Source organism: Mobula birostris, chromosome 6 (assembly GCF_030028105.1).
Source record: "Mobula birostris isolate sMobBir1 chromosome 6, sMobBir1.hap1, whole genome shotgun sequence".
NCBI lineage: Eukaryota > Metazoa > Chordata > Chondrichthyes > Myliobatiformes > Myliobatidae > Mobula > Mobula birostris.
The window spans coordinates 120,543,918-120,567,255 of NC_092375.1; the positions used below are offsets into that span (position 1 = coordinate 120,543,918).

Here is a 23,338-nt window from a genome sequence, read left to right on the forward strand (position 1 = left end):
GAAGTTATTACATTTTCACTCCCAGCCGTTTCTGGCATCTCCAGGCCTAAGTGCTTGAAACCACAGTGAGCAAAATAGTTTGGAATTGTCTTGCTGCTTGTTTCTCGTCAACTATCAGTGACAATGAACACAGCTTTTTGAACATATTTAAAAACTGTTCACTCTAAGCTTAGTGTAGCGTCTAATGGCCACATGTACATGCAACTGACACTAGTTAGAACCTGTTCGGAAGTTTCCTGCCCCAATTAAGTGGCATAGTGTCCAAAATAAACAAAGGGAATTCCGGCAATATTCTTGATTTTTGTTAACTTTAAGAGTTGTCCCAAATTAGTAGCTGATCCAATTAACCGAAGGCCCAATTAACAAGAATCCATTGTACTTTAATAATTTATTTAGAATCTTGGACATCCTTGCAACGAACTGCAGGTTTTAGCTGGGGCCCTGCAATGTACCTTCAGTCTGTCTTGGCAAGCAAACATGGTAAGAAGAGGGAAATGAAACAAAATTCAGTCACCAGAAGAAAAATTGTTCTTTGTCTTCTAGATGACTTTGTGAATGCTGTTAAGAAGTCTTTAACGACATTTGTCAGCTATATAAAATCAGTGTCACCTTTTGGTTACAAAGTCATGCAAGTAGAATCCATATCTTCGGTGCAGAGGAAATCGAAAGAACCATTGAAACAGGTCAGTGATGTAACCGGTCATGCTTAATTTTTTGAAAATAGTTAAGACAGTCAAAGGAAACCATCATGCTAAATGTATTGTCTGTAATACTGTAACTATAAAGTTATAAATTGTAGAGGAGATCCATAGGGAGTGTATTGGAGCTGTTTCAAACCCATACTCCACAGTTGGTCCTTACAATGTGAAGAGCCTCTCTGTTACTTCAGTGTATCTGCTATTCAGGGAGGATCATGTCAGTGAATTATGCGTGCCTCATAGATGGATGCCTTGTAGTTTTAAATACTTTTTGTGTTCCCTCTAGTTCCTTATGCAATCAGGCACCTTGAGGATCTGGTTAATAACTGAGAGTCTCAGCATCTGACTTGCATCATTCCAAGTAGCTTGCCATAACCTACCAGTATTCCATTGATTTTGTTCCAGCTTGCTTCTTAATGTTTTTTGCTGCATCTTTAGATAAATGTACAGTAAAGTTAATTTTTTTAAAAATCTTGGACTTGATGTACTTGAACCATCCTGAATGACCCTTCCCCACTAAGTGACAATAAGCCAGAAATTCCCAACAGTCAGCAGAGGTGTTGCATTTCTTTTCCATGGGGGCTCAGAGCATGTCTTTGAATATTGGCTATGGTCAGCCTGGTTATATTGTCCTATGATGTGATTTGGATTAGTGTCTGTTTCACAAATCAGTGATATACAAGTGACAAGGCTTGTCCAATACAGCAGTGGTGTAATTAGGGCCTCATTCTGGAGATGTTGGCCGGACAGAGGATGCTGACATTGGCAAACTTATCATTCCATTGCATTTAATAAAGGATCTTCAGAGAAGGTATTGGTGATATCTTTACATATCCTAGGAATTATCTCTCGGTGGTTAGATCTTGTTGATGAATTTTACCATCACCTTCAGTGTGGCAGCACAGCTGTTGACCTCTTGAGGAGAAGGATATCTGAGAACAAACATGGCACATAACATGATGTACTGGGTAGCAATGAACCCTACCCTCCTGTATTCTTCTGAGTTCCGGACTACTTACAGTAGCACCTTAAATATTGTTCTTTAGTGGGCAGATACAGCATTTATGAAAGTTACTGGAACATTGCAGAAGCGATGTCCTTTTTTGAGTCCATTCACCTCATGACCGGTCTTTTAATTATTAATGTGATATTTCACATCTCGCAAGTTAACTCTTTCTCATAAGCCAGTAACTTATGATTTGCATTGTGCATTGCTTTTGTAAGTGAATTTTAGCCCAATTTACGGGATAAACAAGATGGGAAAATATGGAAAAACATTGATTAAGTTAACATTTTAGTGCATTTGGCTATCCAGAATCTTTATTTTTACAATGCAGTAATAGATTATTATGTTTTGTTTATATTAGACATTACTAATACATCTCCCTCCTTTAAGGAACTTTCTTCCTCCCTGACTGATCTTCGTGACTCCAATTCTCGGGACCCTTTATCAAGAGTGGATCTAAAATTGGGTGAGATTAAGTTTACATTTGTTGGTACAGATCTTCCCGTAGTCTGCCACGTATTTCTCCGTAATACTCTATCTCTTGTATATATTAAAGCTTGGACTTGGAGGAAAGTATGCTGTTTCCTTACAGTTCATATTGGAATCTTCAGGGATCTAAGATGATAGATATTAACGTCTAATCATCTAAGAAATCTAACTAAACCATCTGATCAGAACCAATGAAGTCTGCTCTTCGTCAATGCTAATGTCGCTGTATCATCTACAATATAGAAAAAGAAATCTATAAAAACAAATACTGGAAATCTGAAATTTAATCAGAAAATATGAAGTAGTTTAGACAGTCTCTGGAGAGAAACTTGCTGAAGATTTCCAGAACTTTTGATGTGTTTTTAGAAATTAAATTCTACTGTTGCTAAATCACCACTATATTTTAGGGCTCTCTGCCTCAACTTTCATCTTCTGAGATTGATTTACAACCTGCAATTGTGATAAACCAACAGGTTTTGAAGCTTCTTATTTTGTTCTTATCCGGCTCCCACTTCTAGTTCTTTGTTATTACTTTTGAGCAGCAGTTTTTGGCATCCCAAATTTTTGATACTAGTTTGATCCTCATTGTGTGCAATTCTGGTTGCTCAAGCATTACAGGAAGGACATGGAGAATTTGAAGAGGGTGCAGAATGTTGCCTGGATGAGTCGGTTTGAACTGTAAGGAAAGGGTGGACAGCCTTGGGTTATTATCTCAGGGGCATTGGAGTCTAAGGGGAGACCTAATATAATTTCATAAAGTTGTGAAAGGAATAGCATACGCAGTCAGAATCTTTTCCCCAAGATGGAAATATTTTAGTGAGAGAAATATAATAGTGTGTTTAGGAGACATTTTAGATAGATGTACAGGGTATGGAGGGATATGGATCCTGTAAGGGCAGACAAAATTTAGTTTGGCATCATGTTCAGTGTAGACATCACAGTCTGAAGAGCCTGTTCCTATGTTGTATTGTTCTATTTCCTATGGTCCTAACCTTTGTTTCCTCTCTGCCTAGATTTACCATTATCTTTTGCCTTTCACCTCCATATCCACTATGATCCCTTGAAGCTTCTTTCCAATCATAGGCTATTTATTTGGTTTGGAATATAGTTTCCCTGGACATGTTGTCTCAGTCTAGAGCAAAGGCATGGGAGCTAGGTTCTGTATTGAGGCACAGTAATGGGCTGGTGAACAAGAGAAAATCTGCAGATACTGCTGAGTTCCTCCAGAATTTTGTGTGTGTTGAATGGACTAGGGAAGGCCATTTTTGGACATGAATAAAACAGAGCAAAGACTATTTAGAAAATTTGTAAGAAGCCCATGGAGTTGGGAAAATACTGGGTTTCCTGCTTTCTTTGAAAGAAAGTGGATGGAGATCACTGTTTACAACCTAGTAAAAACCTTAGTCATGCTGATTTAACAAAAATTGTAATGCTGTATTTTGTTAATATGTCCAAGCATCATTAGCAAATTTTAGAGCCATTGTGTACTTCACACTTAACTGTATATCTACATTATTTTTACAATAAATTGATTAATTCTATCTCACTATTCCTTAGAATTGTTCTGATCAGAATGTTTCCATTTAGTGTTGACATTTTTCTGTATATTTAGTCACAGTGATCTTCCAGTGACAATTTTTACTGTAAGTCAAACAAGGAAAATGTAATTAGTGAGATTCAATACTTTATATAATTTAGCACGTTAGATGTGCACCTTTGACTATTCATCGTGTAATTAAAGCAACTTCTTACAAGGATGGTCTGGCCTAAAGATGCAGATTCATGGTGCTTTTTGGTTACTAATTTTGTTAGATATTGACCAGGACCTGAGGAGGGAGATCCGTGGGAATGAAAGAAAAGTGTGTGAATTTGACAAGATAAAGCAAAAGTAAGTATAGCTTGACGTGTAACAAAGTCAAGTTATCTATTTTGTCAGTCTTGAAATACATTTCTGTGTTTGCAAGCATTGCTTCAGTGATATTATGCAGCAGCGATACAACTAAGTACTTGAGGACAAATCACTTAAGCTGCTAGAGAGTAGCATCGCACTGTACAAAAACACTGAGATAGAAATTTAAATTTAAAAAAAATCTCTATTTTTGTAGGCAATTCTGCTTGCATTTTACCTTAAATGAAATGTAAAGGGAAGTATGTAAGACTAACTGTCCTTTTACTTTAAACAAGTAAAATCTTTCTCCCACCTGAACAGTGTTACTTGCTGTACTCCAAAGACATTTCCAGCCAGTTTCTCATGCTGAACAATGCACAGCGTTGGGGTCATTATTTGCAACTTCTCATTCCTAAATTGTCCATTGGATGGAACATTGCTCGTGTTCCTGGACAGGGACATATCAAAAGCATTATAAAGGCACTGAGTAAATTTGGAACGGTGCTTAATAAATGCTGTATTTTTCTTTGACAGAAAAGTCCATCAGCTTCCAGGAGAAGCTAGTGAGCTGTGGCCTTTACCCCGACAGCACCACAGTCTTCCATCTACGCCGCCATCAATAAGGAAAGGTGTCAGGCACAGCACTGTGAACCAGGTGAACAATAGATCTGAAATAATATTAGAAATTGCTGGCAATTCTCACCATTTATCAAGCGTGACTAGACAAGTTGGATTTATTTTCCTTAGAGCAAATGAATTGAAGGGGAACTGATGGAGGTAAGCAAGATTTATGAGAGGCAAGGATATGTTAGATAGATTTAGAATAAGGAGAAAAATTTTCTTACTATGTCCTCAAGCTTTTAACATTATCGGAGGAATAGGTTTTGCTGGAATCTGGAACACCCTGGCTGAGGGGGTGGTGGAAGCAGGTACTTACACAGTATATATCTAGGTAAGTACTTCAATTGCTGAAGCATAGAAGGCTATAGGTTTAGTGCTGGTAAGAGGGATGAGTATAGCTGGGTAACTGATCAATGCCTGGACGTGGTGGGCCAAAGGGCCTATTTGGATGCTGCATAGCTGGGATTGTAAGGCACTCTGGTTTGACAGCATGGAAGGATAATGGTACAAGGCAAAAGAAAAGGGCAGTTAGATTAGATTATGAGGACACACAGTCCTCTTTTATTGTTATTTAGTAATGCATGCATTAAGAAATGATACAATATTTCCTCCGGTGTGATATCACAAAACACAGGACAGACCAAGACTGAAAAAACTGACAAAATCACATAATTATAACATATAGTTACAAACAGTGTAACAATACCATAACTTGATGAAGAAGTCCGTGAGCACAGTAAAAGTTCAAAGTCTCTCAAATGTCCCACGTCTCACACAGACGGGAGAAGGAAGAACTCTCCCTGCCATGCCAACCACGGTCCGACACTGAGTCATCTGAAAACTTCCAGCTCTGATCAGCTCTCCGACACCAAGTACCGAGTGCCATCTCTATCCGAACGATTGAACCTCAACCTCTGTTGCCAACAGCAGGCAAAGCCGGGGATTTTGAGGCCTACCCTCTGAAAGATTCCCGACCACGCAGTAACGACAGCAGCGAACGAGCGTTTCAGAAATTTCTCCAGATGTTCCTCTGTACTTTCACATCCAGTTAGAACACAGAACATAGAACATTACAGCACAGTATAAGCCCTTTGGGTCACAATGTTGTGCCAACCTTTTAACTGCTTCTAAGATCCTTCCCTCCTACATGTAACCCTACATAACTCCCCTTCTTCCATCCTAAGATCCTTCCCTCCTACATAATCCTCCATGCTTGTGTCATTCATGTGCCTCTCTTAAGAGTTTCTTAAGTGCCCCTAACGTAACTACCTGTACCACCATCCCTGAAACCACTGTTCACTGTGCTTTAAAAAAAAATCATACCTCTCACATCCTCCCCCTAAACTTTCCTCCAATACAGGTTTACCCCGCTTTTTGAACGTTGCCTTTACGAAACCTCGCTGAGGAAGATCTACATTAGTTACCTGTTTTCACTAACAGAAGGTGTTTTCACTGTTACAAAAAAAGGCAGCGCACGAAAAAAGCAGCGCGCGCCCCGAGTAGCCAAGCTCCTCCCCCAGAACTGCATTCTAGCCGGCATTGCTTAAATACGTGCCTGTGAGCAGCTGTTAGCAAGATGAGTTCTAAGGTATCGGAAAAGCCTAAAAGAGCTCATAAGGGTGTTACACTTAGCGTAATGATACTATACTGTACATACGTTATTTCTACTTTATATAGGCTGTGTATTTTTATGCGTTATTTGGTATGATTTAGCAGCTTCATAGCTTAAAGGTTACTGGAGAGAGTGTTTCTGCCGAGAGCGCTTGCGCTGTGTTTCTGCCGAGAGAGCTTGCGCGAGATTTTCGCTGTGGAGAACAGTGCAGCAATGATTGTAGAAAAGTATTTCTACTTTATATAGGCTGTGTATTTATCATATCATTCCTGCTTTTACTATATGTTACTGTTATTTTAGGTTTTATGTGTTATTTGCATGATTTGGTAGTTTATTTTTTGGGTCTGCGAATGCTCACAAATTTTTCCCATATAAATAAATGGTAATTGCTTCTTCGCTTTACAACATTCCGGCTTACGAACCATTTCATAGGAACGCTCTACCTTCGGATGGGGGGGGGGGGGGGGGTAGAACCTGTAACTTAAATTACGCCCTCTTTTATAAGCCATTTCTGAGGAAAAAGTCTCTAGGTATCCACTCTATGCCTCTTATCATCTTGTACACCTCGGTCAAGTTACCTCTCATCTTCCTGTACTCCAAAGAGAACTGCCTTAGAGGTCACTCAACCTATTTTCGTAAGACACGACCTCTAGTTTAGGCAGTATCCTGGTAAATCTCCTCTGTACCCTCCCTAAAGCTTCTACATCCTTACGATAATGAGGCGACCAGAACTAGACACAACATTCCAAGAGTGGTCTAACCAGGGTTTTAAAGAGCTGCATTGTTACCTCAATCCTCCGACTAATGAAGGCCAACACACCAAAAGCCTTTTTAACAGCTTTATCAGCTTGTGCAGCAACTTTGAGGGATCTATGGACATGAGCCCCAAGTTCCCTCTGTTCCTCCCCACTGCTAAGAATCCTGCCATTAACCCTGTACCATGCTCTGCCTTCTACAGGCAAACCAATTTTGTATCAACACAGCCAGCTTTTCCTGGATCCCATGCCTTTGACTTTCAGAATATGCTTACCACGAGCAACCCTTATCAAAAGCCTTAATAACACCTTATACACCACATCTACTGTCTGCCTTCATGAACACACTTTGTCACATCCTCAAAGAATTAAATCAAAGATCAAAGTAAATTTAGTATCAAAGTACATACATGTCACCATGTACAACCCTGAGGTATGTTTTCTACAGGGCATACACAGTAAATCCAAGAAATACAATAGAATCAATGAAAGACTGTGCCCAGCAGGATGGACGAGCAACCAATGTACAAAAGACAACAAACTGCAATAAATATCGAGAACATAAGATGAAGAGTCCTTGAAAGTGAGTCCATCAGTTGTGGGAACAGTTCAGTGATGGTGCAAGTGAAGTTATCCCCTCTGGTTCAAGAACCTGATGGTTGAGGGGTAATAACCGCTCCTGAACCTGGTGATGTGGGTCTTGAACTTCCAGTACCTTCTTCCTGAAGACAGCAGTGAGAAGAAGAGCATGGCCTGGGGTGGTGGGATCCTTGATGAAGGATATTGCTTTCCTGCGACAGTACTGTTTGTAGATATGCTCAATGGTGGGGAGGGTTTTACCCATAATGGACTGGACTGTATCCACTGCTTTTTGTAGGATTTTCCATTCAAGTGTATTGGTTTTTCCAATGCAAGCTGTAATGCAACAAGTCAATATACTCTCCACCACACATCTGTAGAAGTTTGTCAAAGTTTTAGATGTCATGCTGAATTTTCGCAAACTTCTAAAGAAGTTGAGGCCTTGCCATGCTTTCTTCGTAATGGTATTTACATGCTGGGCCCCGGACAGTTCCTCTGGAATGATAATACTGAGGAATTTAAAGTTGTTGACCCTCTCCACTTCTGATCCCCTGATGAGGACTGACAGATAGACCTCTGATTTCCTCCTCCTGAACTCAATAATCAACTCCTTGGTCTTATTGACGTTGAGTGAGAGGTTGTTGGGGCACCACTCAGCCAGATTTTTGAGCACCCTCCTTTATGCTGATTTGTCACCATGTTTGATTCAGCAATGACAGTGGTGTGATCAGCAAACTTAAATATAGCATTGGAGTTAGGGCCTAGCCAAAATTCGTAAGTATAAAGTGATTAGACTAGGGGGAATAAGTGCACAGCCTTCTGGTGCACCTTGTGCTGATGGAGATTGAGAAGATGTTTTTGCCATTTGAAACTGAAGTCTGCAAGTGAGGAAATCGAGGATTGAGTTGCACAAGGTGGTATTGAGGCCAAGGTCTTGAAACTTGTTGATTAGTTTGAGGGGATGATGGTATTGAATGCTGAGCTGTCATTGATAAAAACATCCTGATGTATGCATCTTCACTGTCCAGATGTTCCAGGGTTGAAGGAAGAGTTAATGAGATGGCATCTGCTGTAGACGTTTTGTGATAGTAGGCAAATTGGAGCAGATCCAAGTCACTTCTCAGGCAGGAGTTGATATGTTTCATCACCAGCCTGCCAAAGCACTTCATCACAATCAGGCTCATGAGGCATGATTTTCCTCTCGCAAAGTCATGCTGACTATCCCTAAACAGACTATGCTTCTCCAAATACGGATAAATCCTGTCTCTAAGAATCGTTTCCAATAATTTGCCCACCACTGAAGTAAGATTCACTGATTTATAATTCCCAGGATTATTCGTACACCCTTTCTTGAACAAATGAATAACATTTGCCACCCTCCAGTTATTTGGTACTACTTTTGTGGCCAGTGAGTATGCAAAGATCATCATCAAGAGTGCAGTAATCTCTTCCAATATTAACATGGGCAACATCCCATCTGGCCCTGGGGACTTATCTATCCTAATGTCTCATAGAAGTTCTAGCACGTCCTCTTTATTAGCATCAACATGACTTAGCTTATGTGTTACATTGTCCGCATAATTGTCAAGGGCCCTCTTGTTGTTTTCCTACCGAAGAACATATTCACTAAAGACCTCCCCTATCCTCTCTAATTACAGGCTCATGATTATTTACTATCCCCGATAGGTCCTACCCTCCTTTTAGTCATCCTCCTGTCCTTCACATACAAGTAGAACACCTTTGGGTTTTCCTTAATCCTACTTGCCAAGGTCTTCTCATGCCCCCTTATAGCTCTTCTATGTCCATTCTTCAGCTCTTTTCTGGCGACCCTGTAATTTTACATCCCTGTCTAATCATTGCTTCCTGAGCCATAAGTAAGCTTCTTTCTTCCTTTTGACTAGATGTTCCTCATCTTGTGTCAACCATGGTTCCTTCACCCTGCCGTCCTTTCCGTGCCTCAATGGGATAAACCTATCCGGAACCCCCAGCAAGTGCTCCCTAAACAACCTCCACATTTCTGTTGTGATTTTTCCTGAGTACATGTGTTCCCAATTTAGGCTCTCCAGTTCCTCTTTAATAACATAATTAAGTATTTTCCCAAACCGTCCACTCCCAATCTTCTCCAAGACTATGATAAAGCTCTGAGAGTTGTGGTCACTATCTCCGAAGTGCTCATCCACTGAAGGATCTGACACCTGACCTGGTTCATTGTCTAGCACCAAACCTAGTATGGCCTCTCCTAGTCAACTTGTCAACGTATTAAGTCAGGAATCCTTCCTGGAAATACCTAACAAATTCTGGACCCATCCAAACCTTTTGCACTGAAGATATGCTAATCAACATTAGGGCAGTTGAAGTCCCCCATGACAACAACCCTGTTATTTTTGCACCTTTCCAACATCTGTTCTTCCTGATCTGTTCCTCAGTGTCCCTGTTGCTATTGAGGGTCTATAGATGACTCCTAATAGAATGATTGTTCCCATCCTGTTTCTGACTTCCACCTACACTGATTCAGTGGAGATTCTCCCCACAACATCCTTCCTTTCTGTAGTTATGATATCATCCCTGATTAGCAAAGACACTGCCCACCTCTTTCACCTCCTTCCCTCTTCCTTTCGAAACATATAAAACCCCGGAGCATCTAGCAGCCAGCCCTGCCCTTGTGACAGCCAAGTCTCTGTAACGGCCACAACATCATAGTTCCATGTACTGACCCATGCTCTAAGTTCATTACCCTAGCTCCTAATAATTCTTGCATTAAAATAGACACACTTCAACCCATCCCACTGACTAGAATTTTGCCCTATAAACTAAGTGCCTATTTTTCCTCGCAGACTCTGCATGCTGCACACCAATTACCCCATCCTCGTACCTACAACAATCTCATTCAGTATCAGCAAAACCAAAGAGCTGATTATCAACTACAGGAGGAAGAAGCCAGAGGTCCATGAGCCACTCCTCATTAGGGGATCAGAGGTAGAGAGGGTCAGTAACTTTCAATTCCTTGGTGTCATCCTTTCAGAGGATCTCTCCTGGGACCAGCACGAAAGTGCCATTGCTAAAAAGGCACAATAGTATCTCTACTTTCTTAGTTCATAAATTTGCCTTGTCACCTAGTTGTAGAATACACCTTCTGGTGCTACTTGGACACATCTTCAGTGATGAACCCGGGGTCATAGGGTGTTTCAGGTCTTTAATCATCAGACACCCCTCCCCAATCGACCCAGCCAAGGGTGATCAGCCCCCGACTTGTGTCCAAGTGGCGCACTAATCCACAGATCCCCCCTCTGGATCCACAGCCACCGTGAGGCCTTTTCAGCAGCCTCCAGAATGTTCTTGGTGGCTCTTCTGCACTGCAGTCCTTTAACTCCAAGGAGTCCGCTGTACTGAATGGCCAGCAAAGCCCCGGCACCCAACTTCGACTAGCTCACAGCGAGCTCTCCAGCCATTGCTCCAGCATTCTGCAACAAGATCTGTGTATCTAGCCCTCTTGCGCTCGTTGGCCTCTTCAATCCGGTCTTCCCAGGGAACAGTAATTTCCAGCAGGACCACTTGCTTTGTAGACTCCGATATTAACACCATGTCCGGGCAGAGCGGAGTGGCTGCGATGTTCTCTGGGAACTTGAGCTGCCTCCCTAGGTCGACTTGGAACTGCTAGTCTCGTGCAGTGGCAAGAAGCCCTCCCAAGGAGCTAGGCCGATGTTGAGCCTTCTCTCCCACTCTAATAAAGGTGATGGACTGTTTGGGAGCGTGCTTATTTTTGCTGTCTTGAATCACTGTGCTGATTGCGTCTGCCATAGACCTTAGGACTTGGTCATGACGCCAGCGGTATTGCCCTTCCCCCAACGCCTTCGGGCAGCAACTTAGGATATGTTCCAAGGTGCCCCTCCTTTGGCACAGTTGGCATGCTGGAGTGTTTGCCATGCCCCACCTGTGCAGGTTGGCCGGGCTTGGGAGAACGTCATAGACTGATTGGATGAGAAACTTGATGTGCAATGTGTTCGGCTCTCCAGAGCTCTGTTCAAGTGAACTTGCAAGGTTCTGCATGCTCCCATCTAGTCCAGGCACCTTGTTTGTACATGCCGACCATCTTGCTGTGTCGTTCTTCCTCCACTTCTGCTCGTATCTCATTCTGAACCAGTTGATGCTTCTCCTTTCCACGGGCTTTGTCGTAGCGTGTTATGGGAAAACAGCCCAGTCCTGCCCGCCCCACCGCCACAGTGCCCACCGAAATGTTGTGCCGCAGTCATGCCTCCGCTCTGTCGACAGCTTCCTGTGCCTGCCACTTCCTTCCGGTCTTTACGTGGATTCCTGCCGAAGCCACTTTAACATCAGAGGAGTCTCGGTGCATCATAACCTCCCTGGCTTGAGTGACTTTGAATTCCTCTAATAGGCCGCTGATGGGGAGCTGCAGCTTGGTGGAATGCCCATACAGGGCAATGCTGCTTAAGGCCCAGGGGAGCCCCAACCACCTCCGGAGAAACTGACTGATGGTCTTCTCTAGAGCCTCCACTGTTGACATTGGCACCTCGTAGACTAGAAAGGACCAGAGTAGCCTTGGCAGGACTCTGGTTTGGTATATCCAGGCTTTGAATTTTCCTGGAAGCCCCAATTTGTCAATCGCAGTGAGCCAGGTTATCAAGTCGCTCCTGGTTTGTTGAAGTGAGGCTGTGTCCTTCAGGGAACTGTCGAAGATCGTGCCCAGGCTCTTGACTGGTTTTTCTGTCACCGTTGGAATCTGGATCCCTCCCAGGGTAAAGCGGAACCAGTTGGCCACTCTTCCCTTCTTCAGGACCAGAGACCTGGACTTGGCTGGTTAAAGCTCATCCTTGCCCTTGAGATGAGCTGTTCCAGCCCTTGAAGGAGCCATCTGCACCCAGGGACGGATGTTGCCATCACTGTCAGGTCATCCCTGAATGCTCTAATGGGGGGTGGGGGGGGGCTGCTGAGTGCCAGATCTAGACATGAGGCTTGTATATTCCACCTCCGCTGACTTGACAATCATGTGCATGGCCAATGAGAAGAGTGACACAGAGATTTTACAGCCAGTGATTATGCCCTTCTTCAGCTGATGCCAGGCGGATGTTAGTGACCCTGAGGAGACTCTCAACCTAAAATTGCTGTAATAGTCCAGAATGAGGTTTTGGATCATCTCTGGAACATGGTGTCTTGTCAGTGCTATTTCAACAAGCTTGTGTGGGATGGGTCCATAGGCGTTGGTTAGGTCTAGCCAGAGTGCTGCAAGATCTCTGTTCTTCCTTGCCTCCCAGATCAGCTGGGTCACTGCTCCTGTGTGCTCTAGGCATCCAGGTACTCCTGGGACTCCCCCCTTCTGTACTGAGGTGTCTATGTATCCACTCTTCAAGAGGAACTCAGTTAAACGTTGGCAACGATCTTGAAGAAGATCTTACCTTCAATGCTGAGCAGCGAGATAATACGAAACTACTCGATGTTGCTTGAATCCTCTTCTTTTGGTATCCAGACACCCTCCATGTGCCTCCACTGAGCAGCGACCTTTCCTCTCCGCCAGATCACCTTTAAGATCTTCCAGAGTCGCACAAGGAGCCTTGGGCACCGCTTGTAGACTTTGTAAGGCACTCCGCTGGGGCCAGGGGTGGAACTTCCTCTTGCTGCTTTGACTGCTTCTTTGACCTCCTTCAGGGTGGGTTCAGAGATGTTGAATTGGGTCACCGGTTTTGGATGTGTCACCAGTGCCTCACACGGGCCGAGGTCCTGCTCTCTCAAGGTGTCACTGAAAGTGGTACTGAGATGGTGGTTTATCTCCTCAACAGAACAAGTGAGGTGGCCACGTCACCTCTGTCCTGATATCCTCTTGGTGAAGCCGAAGGGATTGGTAATGAAAGTGCTGTGCTTTTGGGCCCTCTTCTTGCCCTTCCTTCGGTGCCACACAGCCCGCCTGAGTGTGATGAGCCTCCTCCTTATGATATCTGTGAGGTCTGACAGGGCAGTTTTCTCCTCCTCCTTGGCCAACTTAAATTGGCACTTCAGAGATTTGAGTTCTTGTCTCAGCTGGCTGATCTTCAGTTCCCGCTGGTTTGGTCTCGCTGGATTACTTGTTCCATGCTTTTCCTTGACGCCAAACTGTTCTGAGCCCATGCTCATTATGAGGGTGCACATAGTCCGGAGCTTCTGGTCAACAATGCTCTTCGATATTGCCTCCAGAATCTTGTCTACATCCTCATCCAACTGGAGCCACTCCTTCTTGTCAGCGGCAGGCCACTTCACCTGATGCTGTTCCGACTTTCTGCTCATTGGGGGGACTTGTGTTGCTTGGAGATTCCGGGCACTGTGGGGTGACTCCAGGCCGGACTCCTCCACTGCCTGACCAGGTTCTGTAGTCAGCACCACAGAACTTGCTACTGCTCCTGTGTGTTGCTTCACTTGTTCCCTCCTTAAGCAGGCCATCTTTGTCTGGTGGATCTTCAGACGTCTCAGGTTTTTCAACACCTTGCTGCAGATACAGACTACACTCATAGTCAATTGTCCGTTTGCTTGAGTCATTGCCAATAGGTCCATCTGATTGGGATACTCATTCCCCCCCTCCCCCCCCCGCCGGGCATCCTTGGGGGATTGTTCTTCATAAGGGTTCTTCGTAGCTTGTTTGGGTGCTCCCTCACAGGAGTTGCAGTTCGGGGTGCTAGCCCTCGCTGCCCCGTTTGCCGTCTTTCCACGTTGTCTGCTGTCTCTCCAGCCGTCACCATTCTATTCATGGTCGTCATCCAGACTTTTCTGGAGGTCACTGGCTGAGCCAGATGTGGTAGTTGTAGAATACACCTTCTGGTGCTTCTTGGTCACGTCTTCAGTGATGAGCCCGGGGTCATAGGGTGTTTCAGGTCTTTAATCGTCAGACAACCTCAACCAGGCGACCCAGCGGAGGGTGATCAGCCCCCGACTTGTGTCAAGTGGCGCACTAATCCACGGATCCACCACCACGAGGCCTTTTCAGCAGACTCCAGAATGTTCTTGGTGGCTCTTCTGCACTGCAGTCCTTTAACTCCAAGGAGTTTTAGAGTCCGCTGTACTGAATGGCCAGCAAAGCCCCAGCACCCAACTTCGACTGGCTCACAGCGAGCTCTCCAGCCAACGCTCCAGCATTCTGCAACAAGATCTGTGTATCTAGCCCTCTTGCGCTTGTAGGCCTCTTCAATCCGGTCTTCCCAGGGGACAGTAATTTCCAGCAGGACCACTTGCTTTGTAGACTCCAATAGTAGCACCATGTACGGGCGGAGCAGAGTGGCTATGATGTGTTGACAGACTTCTGTAAATGCACAATAGAGGGTATCCTAACTCATTGCATCACAACCTAGAATGGAAACATCAATGCCTGGGAATGGAACAGCCTTCAGAAAGTGGGGGACACAGCCCAGTCCATCACTGAAAAAGCCCTCCCCCCCCCATTGAGCACACTTATATGGTGCGCTATCACAAGAAAGCAGCATCCATTATCAAAGACCCCCATCACCTAGATTATGCTGTCTTCTCCTACTATCATTGGATACAAGAACCACCAAGTTCAGAAACATTTATTACTCTACAACTATCAAGTTCCTGAACCGCTACTCTCCCCCCCCCCCACCCGATTTCCTCCTTCATTCACTGCAACTCTAAATTGATTCCACAGCCCACAAACTCTCTATCAAAGACACCACAACTCATGAGTTTACAACTCATGTTCTGGGTGTTATTTATTTTTTATTTGCACAACTTGTCTTCTTTTGCACATTGGTTTTTGTTGGTCTTTGTTTATGTATTGTTCTTCTTAAGTTCTTTTGCACTTATTTTCCTACGAATGCCTGCAAGAAAATAAAGCTCAAGGTAACATGGATGTACTTTGACAATAAGTTTACTTTGACTTTGAACTGTTGTTGGTTCCTGTTCTTGATGGTTATTCATGATCCATCTATCATGCAGGAAATGTGCATGTGGCCAATGATTGAACTGTCCGGCACTAACAATCTTGATTTGCATGTATAAAATGGTGCTACGTTTCTCTACTACTTTTGTATGAACTTTGGGAAAGGAAGCCTTGGGAGAAATGTTCACAATTTAAATATTGTTTTCTACTTCCTCTGTAGAGCATAGAAAAGGATGAGAAGGAAAAGTATAAACTCCTGCTACGCCTGGTAGCTGCGGGATTAGAGAAGAAGTCTCAACAGCAACCCTCAGTATCTACTTCCAAAGCAATACATGTGTTAGTACCAGAGGTTTATATTTCAGTCTATTCTAGTAGTAACTTGTTTTTATTCTGTGTCTGCATTCAGTGCAAGACTGGATGTGATTCAAGACATGATGTTTCTAAAAGTATGACATCAAGGCCAAGCAGGATGCTGCCTGAATTAGAGAATATTAACAATAAGGAAAGGTAGGACAAACCAGGGTTGTTTTTTCTAGAGAGTCAGGGGCTGAGGAATTTTCAGGTGGGAGAAGATAAAATTTTATGAAGTGTAGATAGGGTAGATAGTTAAGAGTCCTTTTTACCCCAAGGTGAAAATGTCAGGTACTAGAGGGTATAGCTTTAAAGTGAGAGAGACAAAATTTATAGGAGATTTGCGAGACATATATTTTACAGCAATGGTCCCCTATCGGTACCGGGCCGCAAAGCATGTGCTACTGGGCTGCGAGGAAACAATATGATTTGGCGATATGAAACAATATGAGTCAGCTGCACCTTTCCTCATTCCCTGTCACGTCCACTGTTGAACTTGAACGCATGTGAGTTCATCAGTCGGTCATTAACCTACAACTACTCGATGAGTAAAAAACAAACGTCGCTTGAGAGTTTCTTTGGAAGAGGTGGTAGGGGACATAAAAGGCCGAACGATGATGATAACGCAGAGACAGCTGAGGCTGAGACTGCAAAAAAAAAACTTCCTTCAACAGAAAATACGACGAGTCGTACGTAAAATATGGCTTTATTGCGACCGGTGACTCGCATGCTCCAAGCCCCCTGTGTGTGATACGTGGAGACAAGCTGTCTAATGAGGCAATGAAGCCCTCAAAACTGCTTCGGCACCTTGAGTCCAAGCTCCCTGCATTTAAAGACAAACCTGTTGAGTTTTTTGAGTGGAAAAAAATGTGAGCAAGCGGAAGAGAAGCAAGTGCCGAGAGCCACCACCTCCACAAATGCTGCTGCTCCAACAGCGTCGTACTTAGTGGCTAGCCGTATTGCTAAGGCTAAGAAGCCTTTCACTGTTGGTGAAGAATTGATTCTGCCTGCTGCCAAGGACATGTGCTGTGAACTGTTGGGAGAAGCTGCAGCTAACAAGATGGCACAGGTTTCTCTTTCAGCTACCACAGTTTCAAGGAGAATCGATGACATAGCGGAGGACATCGAAGCACAGCTGTTGGAACGGCTTAACAAGTCACCATGGTATGTTATCCAGGTCGACGAGTCTACCAATGTCGACAACAAGGCAATGCTGCTGGTTTATGTGTGATATATAGTTCAAGACGATGTGCACGAGGATATGTTGTGTGCACTGCCGCTGCCAACTAACACAACTGGGAAAGAACTATTCAAGTCTTTGAATGACTACATGTCAGGCAAACTGGACTGGTCATTCTGTGCTGGAATATGCAGAGACGGGGCTGCAGCTATGACTGGATGGCTGTCTGGTTTCGCTACCCGAGTCAAAGAGGTTGCTCCTGAATGCCAGTCTACACACTGTGTCACACACAGGGAAATGCTGGCTAGCCGAAAAATGTTGCCTGATCTTAACAGAGAATGACAACTGTCTTCAGGTTGGCAGATAAAGTGTCTGCTTTCAAAGCCAAACTGAAACTGTAGGGACGGTGAGTGGACAGGGGCATATTTGACATGTTCCCAACATTAGCTGGGATTTTGGGAGAGACTGAGGCTGCACCGTCCTTCTCACAGCTGGTGCGCGATCACCTACCTTCGCTGTCGACAGAATTCAGGAGTTACTTCCCAACCACAAATGACCCAAGACGTGCAAAGGAATTGGTCCGTGACCCATTTGTGAATGTCCCCGGTGAATCATCCATGTCAGCGCTGGAAGAAGATCAACTCCTCGAGCTTGCAAATGACGGTGAACTGAAAAGTATGTTTGACATAACATCTCTGCCGGCATTCTGGATCAGTCAAGGCTGAATATCCTGAGATAGCCACGAAAGCACTGAAAACGTTGCTTTCATTTCGAACATCATATCTCCGCGAAGTGGGGTTTTCTGCAATGAATGCAACAAAAACTAAATTGCAGAATAGACTGGACATAAGGAACCCCTTTCGAGTACCGCTGTCTCCCATCACCCCTCGATGGGACTGTCTGGTTGCAGGGAAACAAGTCCAGGGCTCCCACTGATTCAGCGATATTGGTGTGTTGCAATGATTTTAAGTGTTCAGACGAGGAAAATATGCGCTGCGTGTTTAATATCCAAATGTTACTTAAAATGTTATGATGCTATTGACTTATAAGTGACTTATAATTGACTTATCACTATATTCATGCGAGGGAAAATATCCGCTGTGTGTTTAATATTAAATTCGTTAGATAAACCCTTTTAAAAACGAAATTGAGTGTATTAGCCACTTATAAGTGACTTATAGTTGACTCATCACCTATATCCCGGTGGTGATTAACACCACCCCCCCCCCCCCCCCCCGCTCCCAGTCGGCCAGTCCGCAAGAATATTGTCAATATTAAACCGGTCCGTGGTGCAAAGAAGGTTGGGGACCCCTGTTGTAGGTGATGAACCCCACCACTGTCTTGTCATCAGTGTACTTGACAGTATGATTACTTGGGTGTTTATTTGTGCAGTCATGTGTGAGCAGAGTGTACAGCGGTGGGCTCAGCACACATCCCTGGAGGAAGCTTGTATTGAGGATGATGGGGAAGGAAGAATGGTTGTGCACCCTGACCATATGACCATAAGAAGTCCAACATCCAATTCCATAGTGGCGTATTCAGACCAAGGTTATTCACCAAGGTCTGTGGGACCGAACTGAAATCCAGAAACAACCGTCTGACATGAGTTAGAACAGATCTAACAAAAGCGGTATTGATACTAGTATGATAAAGTAGTTGAGAAAATTATCCTGCAGTTAGATTTGGGGACCATTGATTCTGGGATACGAGTTGAAATTCAACCAAGAAAACTGGGGAATTTAAATTCTAATAATGTATGTTGATTGAAGTTTAAAAATTAGTTTCAATACTGAAAAAAACAGTAATCCATGCTTTGCTGTTTAAAGGCTCATCTATTTTATTGATGTCTTTTAGGGAAGGAATGTCTTTAGCCAGTATGGCCTGTGTGTGACTCCAAATCCAAATGTATTTGACTGCTAATTACTTAAGAGGCACTTGGGGGTGGGTATTAAATACCAATCTTGACCAGTGACATCCATTTCCTGCAAAAAAATATAACGTTCATCTGGACTTAATCCTGATTTGCTATAGTTGCCTTGTATTTCAAATATCCTCTGATGCCTTGCATATGCTTGTTCTACTGTCCCTTGTCCTTTACACACAGGTTAAATGTGTAGAATTGGTTTTGGATTAGACTGATGTTAAACTGATTCATCCTTTAATAAAAACTTCAGTAAAAACTGATCCATCAATTATATTTCATCAAAGTTGTAATTTTAATTAAAGCATAACCATAAATTTCAGCTGCTGGTTACTTATCTTTTGCAGTGTTTTATCAATGTACAACCAGAAGTTAGCTAAGTATATGTTACTGCTGGTATAACTCTCCCTATATAGAATGGCTATGACAGGAAAAATATTCCATCTTGTGAAGTCTCATTAGCTTCACTCATCAACGGATATGGTGTTGAAGGTCAGTTCAGATATATAAATGCCTTGTGTGCAAGTTTCATATAAAGAACTTGGTTATAAGGAATTGAATTTGCACTCCTACGCAACTTAGAAACTATTCAAGAGTTGATAATAGTGTAAAAGCAAAATCCTGATCAGCTGCAAGGAAACAGGAGGTAAGAATATTTTATTATTGTGGTGACTTGAGGTCACTCTAAACTCTATTTTATTTCTTTGTGGCAGTATGCTGACAGAAATGTTGTTAGGATAAATATCATGTAAAATTATCACATTAGTTTAAACTACTGCAGTCATTTGGGTGACTGGGTGCCTGTCTTTCGTTTGTAGTTTATATAATAAAGGTTTATAAAAATATAAGAGATATTGATAAGGTAGATAGCCAGCGTCTCATAGTAAGGGTGTCTAAAACTTGAGGCCATAGGTTCAAGATGTCAGGAAGGTGCTTTAAAGGGGATCTGAGGAGTAACGTTTTCATACAAAGTAGTTGGTATCTAGGATGAGCTGGCAGAGAAGGTAGTGGAGGCAAAAACAGTAACACCATTTAAGAGGCATCTGGACAGGTATTTGAGTGAGCAAGGTATAAAAGGATATGGAATTTATGCAGGTAAGTGGAATTAGATCGTAATGATATGATATATCCATTCTTCCACTTTTAATTTTTATATAAATCTTTATTTTTTACAATTATTGAACGTTGTTTTTTGTTCCAAGTTGTACCAACAAACCATAGCAAATTTCGTAATACATGTAAATGTTTCTGGCAAATAATGACGATTGTCAGCATAGATCTCTATTCTGTCCTAACCTACCCTTACTTAAGGCATCACATTTTTCACACCTCACTAAATAAATGAGAAAAGATGGTAAAATATAAAATTGGTAAAATTGCATTTATTATATTTGATGTAATTTTAAAATAAATATAAGGAGACTCAAATCAAAACAAGATGGGACAAATTTAATGGGGACTGCAGGATTAGAATGACCAGGTGTGGGATTTATACACACAAATATCTAAATGTGGTGCAACTATCATTCTTTGAAAAATATTGTAATGTTAACTTTCTAAATGAAGACATGGTCCACAAAGCAGGGTTGTTTTCACTGAGGTTTCCAGTAGGCCAGATCTGACCCTTTGCTGCTGTTCATACTGATGAACTGCACCCATAGCAAAGCTAGTTTCTTCGCCTTTAAAGTTTTTCTCTCTCTTTTTCCAACATAAAATTTACATGTGTATTCACCCATTATTTCATTTTCTCAGCAATTAATGTTTTAATTGAAGTTTTATGAAGTGTTTTTTTTTTTGCTTCCAGAGCATACGGAACTAAGAACACGTGCCTGAAAAGATATTGGTCATGTTCTTTCAAAATAGTTGTTTTATATACAGTGGCATGCAAAAGTTTGGGCACTCCTGGTCAAAATTTCTGTTACTGTGAATAGTTAAGTGAGTAGAAGATGAACTGATCTCCAAAAGTCATAAAATTAAAGTTGAAACATTCTTTTCAACATTTTAAGCAAGATTAGTGTATTATTTTTGTTTTATACAATTTTAGAGAGGGGGAAAAAGGGAAAGGAGCACCATGCAAAAGTTTGGGCACCCCAAGAGATTTGAGTTCTCAGATAACTTTTACCAAGGTCTCAGACCTTAATTAGCTTGTTAGGGCTATGGCTTGTTCACAATCATCATTAGGAAAGGCCAGGTTATGTAAATTTCAAAGCTTTATAAATACCCTGACTCCTCAAACCTTGTCCGAACAATCAGCAGCCATGGGCTCCTCTAAGCAGCTGCCTAGCAGTCTGAAGATTAAAATAATTGATGCCCACAAAGCAGGAGAAGGCTATAAGAAGATAGCAAAGTGTTTTCAGGTAGCCATTTTTTAGTTCTTAATGTAATTAAGAAATAGCAGTTAACAGGAACGGTGGAGGTCAAGTTGAAGTCTGGAAGACCAAGAAAACTTTCTGAGAGAACTGCTCGTAGGATTGCTAGGAAGGCAAATCAAAACCCCCGTTTGACTGCAAAAGACCTTCAGGAAGATTTAGCAGACTCTGGAGTGGTGGTGCACTGTTCTACTGTGCAGCGACACCTGCACAAATATGACCTTCATGGAAGAGTCATCAGAAGAAAACCTTTCCTGTGTCCTCACCACAAAATTCAGCATCAGAAGTTTGCAAAGGAACATCTAAACAAGCCTGATGCATTTTGGAAACAAGTCCTGTGGATTGATGAAGCTAAAATAGAACTTTTTGGCCGCAATGAGCAAAGGTATGTTTGAAGAAAAAAGGGTGCAGAATTTCATGAAAAGAACCCCTCTCCAACTGTTAAACACGGGAGTGAATCGATCACGCTCTGAGCTTGTGTTGCAGCCAGTGGCATGGGGAACATTTCACTGTTAGAGAAAAGAATGAGTTCAATTAAATACCAGCAAATTCTGGAACCAAACATCATACCCTCTGTAAAAAAGCTGAAGGTGAAAAGAGGATGGCTTCTACAACAGGATAATAATCCTAAACACACCTCAAAACTCACAATGGACTATCTCAAGAGGCGCAAGCTGAAGGTTTTGCCGTGGCCTTCACAGTCCCCTGACCTAAACATCATCGAAAATCTGTGGATAGACCTCAAAAGAGCAGTGCATGCATGACAACCCAAGTACCTCACAGAACTAGAAGCCTTTTGCAAGGAAGAATGGGTGAAAATCCCCCAAACAAGAACTGAAAGACACTTAGCTGGCTACAGAAAGCGTTTACAAGCTGTGATACTTGCCAAAGGGGGTGTTACTAAGTACTGACCGTGCAGGGTGCCCAAACTTTTGCTTTGGGCCCTTTTCCTTTTTTGTTATTTTGAAACTGTAAAAGATGAAAATAAAAAAGTAATCTTGCTTAAAATATTAAAGAAATGTGTCATCTTTAACTTTATGCCTTTTGGAAATCAGGTCATTTTTTTACTCACTTAGCTATTCACAGTAACAATTTTGACCAGGATGCCCAAACTTTTGCATGCCACTGTATAGTCTCATAGTTTTTTGTTTTCTTGGTCTGGAATCCTGCAACTTGGTCCTATTCCCTTTTAAGTTTATGACTCTTACTTCCACCATCTCTTTAAATTCCAGATCCTGGCAACTATATGTAAATACTTCTCCTCATTTCCTCCTTATAGATCATTTATTAACAACATACAGTATTTATATTTATCATATTTCAATGGGGCTACTGAAAACCTTTTCAAAATTGCAGAAATTCCTGAGTATCCCCAGCAGTCTTATGTTTTTGCTTAATTTATTTTTGTTAAGGTAAAGCTTTCTATGTGAAAAGTGGAAATTAATCAGAAGATGATTCCTAATTATTCCCCAATATTATTTTCACTTGACACCAGACTTCTCAGCAGGCTTCACACATATTGTCTTTGTTTCTAGACCAGCCAATCCCAACCAGTGCCATCAATCAAGGGCAGGATACAAAGAAAAACAAGGCAGCTTTGAAAGTAAACCTTTATCATTCAGAGTGGATGAAGTAGGTGAGTGGGGCTACTTTAGCAACTTTTACTGAGAGAAGTTTATGTTTGATTATGTTGGAAGATCTTCGAAGTAGTTTTAACGGTTACTAATGTGCCAATATTCATGTGGTGGAGATAATAAACAAAGATCTTAATTTGGAGATCAGAATAAAATAAACATGCTGAATATGAAATAAAAACAAGAAATGTTCAGTGAGTGCAGGTAGCATGTCAGAAAACAGAAGCAGTTAATGTTTTAGATCAAAGACCATTCATCAGGGAGTTTGACATTCATGTTCACCTTTCCATCATAATTTGAAGGTTCGAATCAATCATTGAAGCAAGCCATACTATAGCTCATTTACAGTTTAGTAAATC

At 42.4% G+C, this 23,338-nt stretch overlaps 1 protein-coding gene across 2 annotated transcripts in view; it reads left to right on the plus strand.

The window, feature by feature from the left end:
* Window positions 1–23,338, plus strand: part of LOC140199331 (sentrin-specific protease 2-like) — an 86,044-nt gene that overhangs the window by 11,354 nt on the left and 51,352 nt on the right. For both annotated transcript variants that reach the window (XM_072261187.1, XM_072261188.1), the window contains 6 exons: window positions 544–683; window positions 2,095–2,170; window positions 4,006–4,081; window positions 4,616–4,736; window positions 15,745–15,860; window positions 22,881–22,981. In XM_072261187.1, the coding sequence (XP_072117288.1) occupies window positions 544–683; window positions 2,095–2,170; window positions 4,006–4,081; window positions 4,616–4,736; window positions 15,745–15,860; window positions 22,881–22,981 (630 nt within the window). The remainder of the gene's footprint in view (window positions 1–543; window positions 684–2,094; window positions 2,171–4,005; window positions 4,082–4,615; window positions 4,737–15,744; window positions 15,861–22,880; window positions 22,982–23,338) is intronic.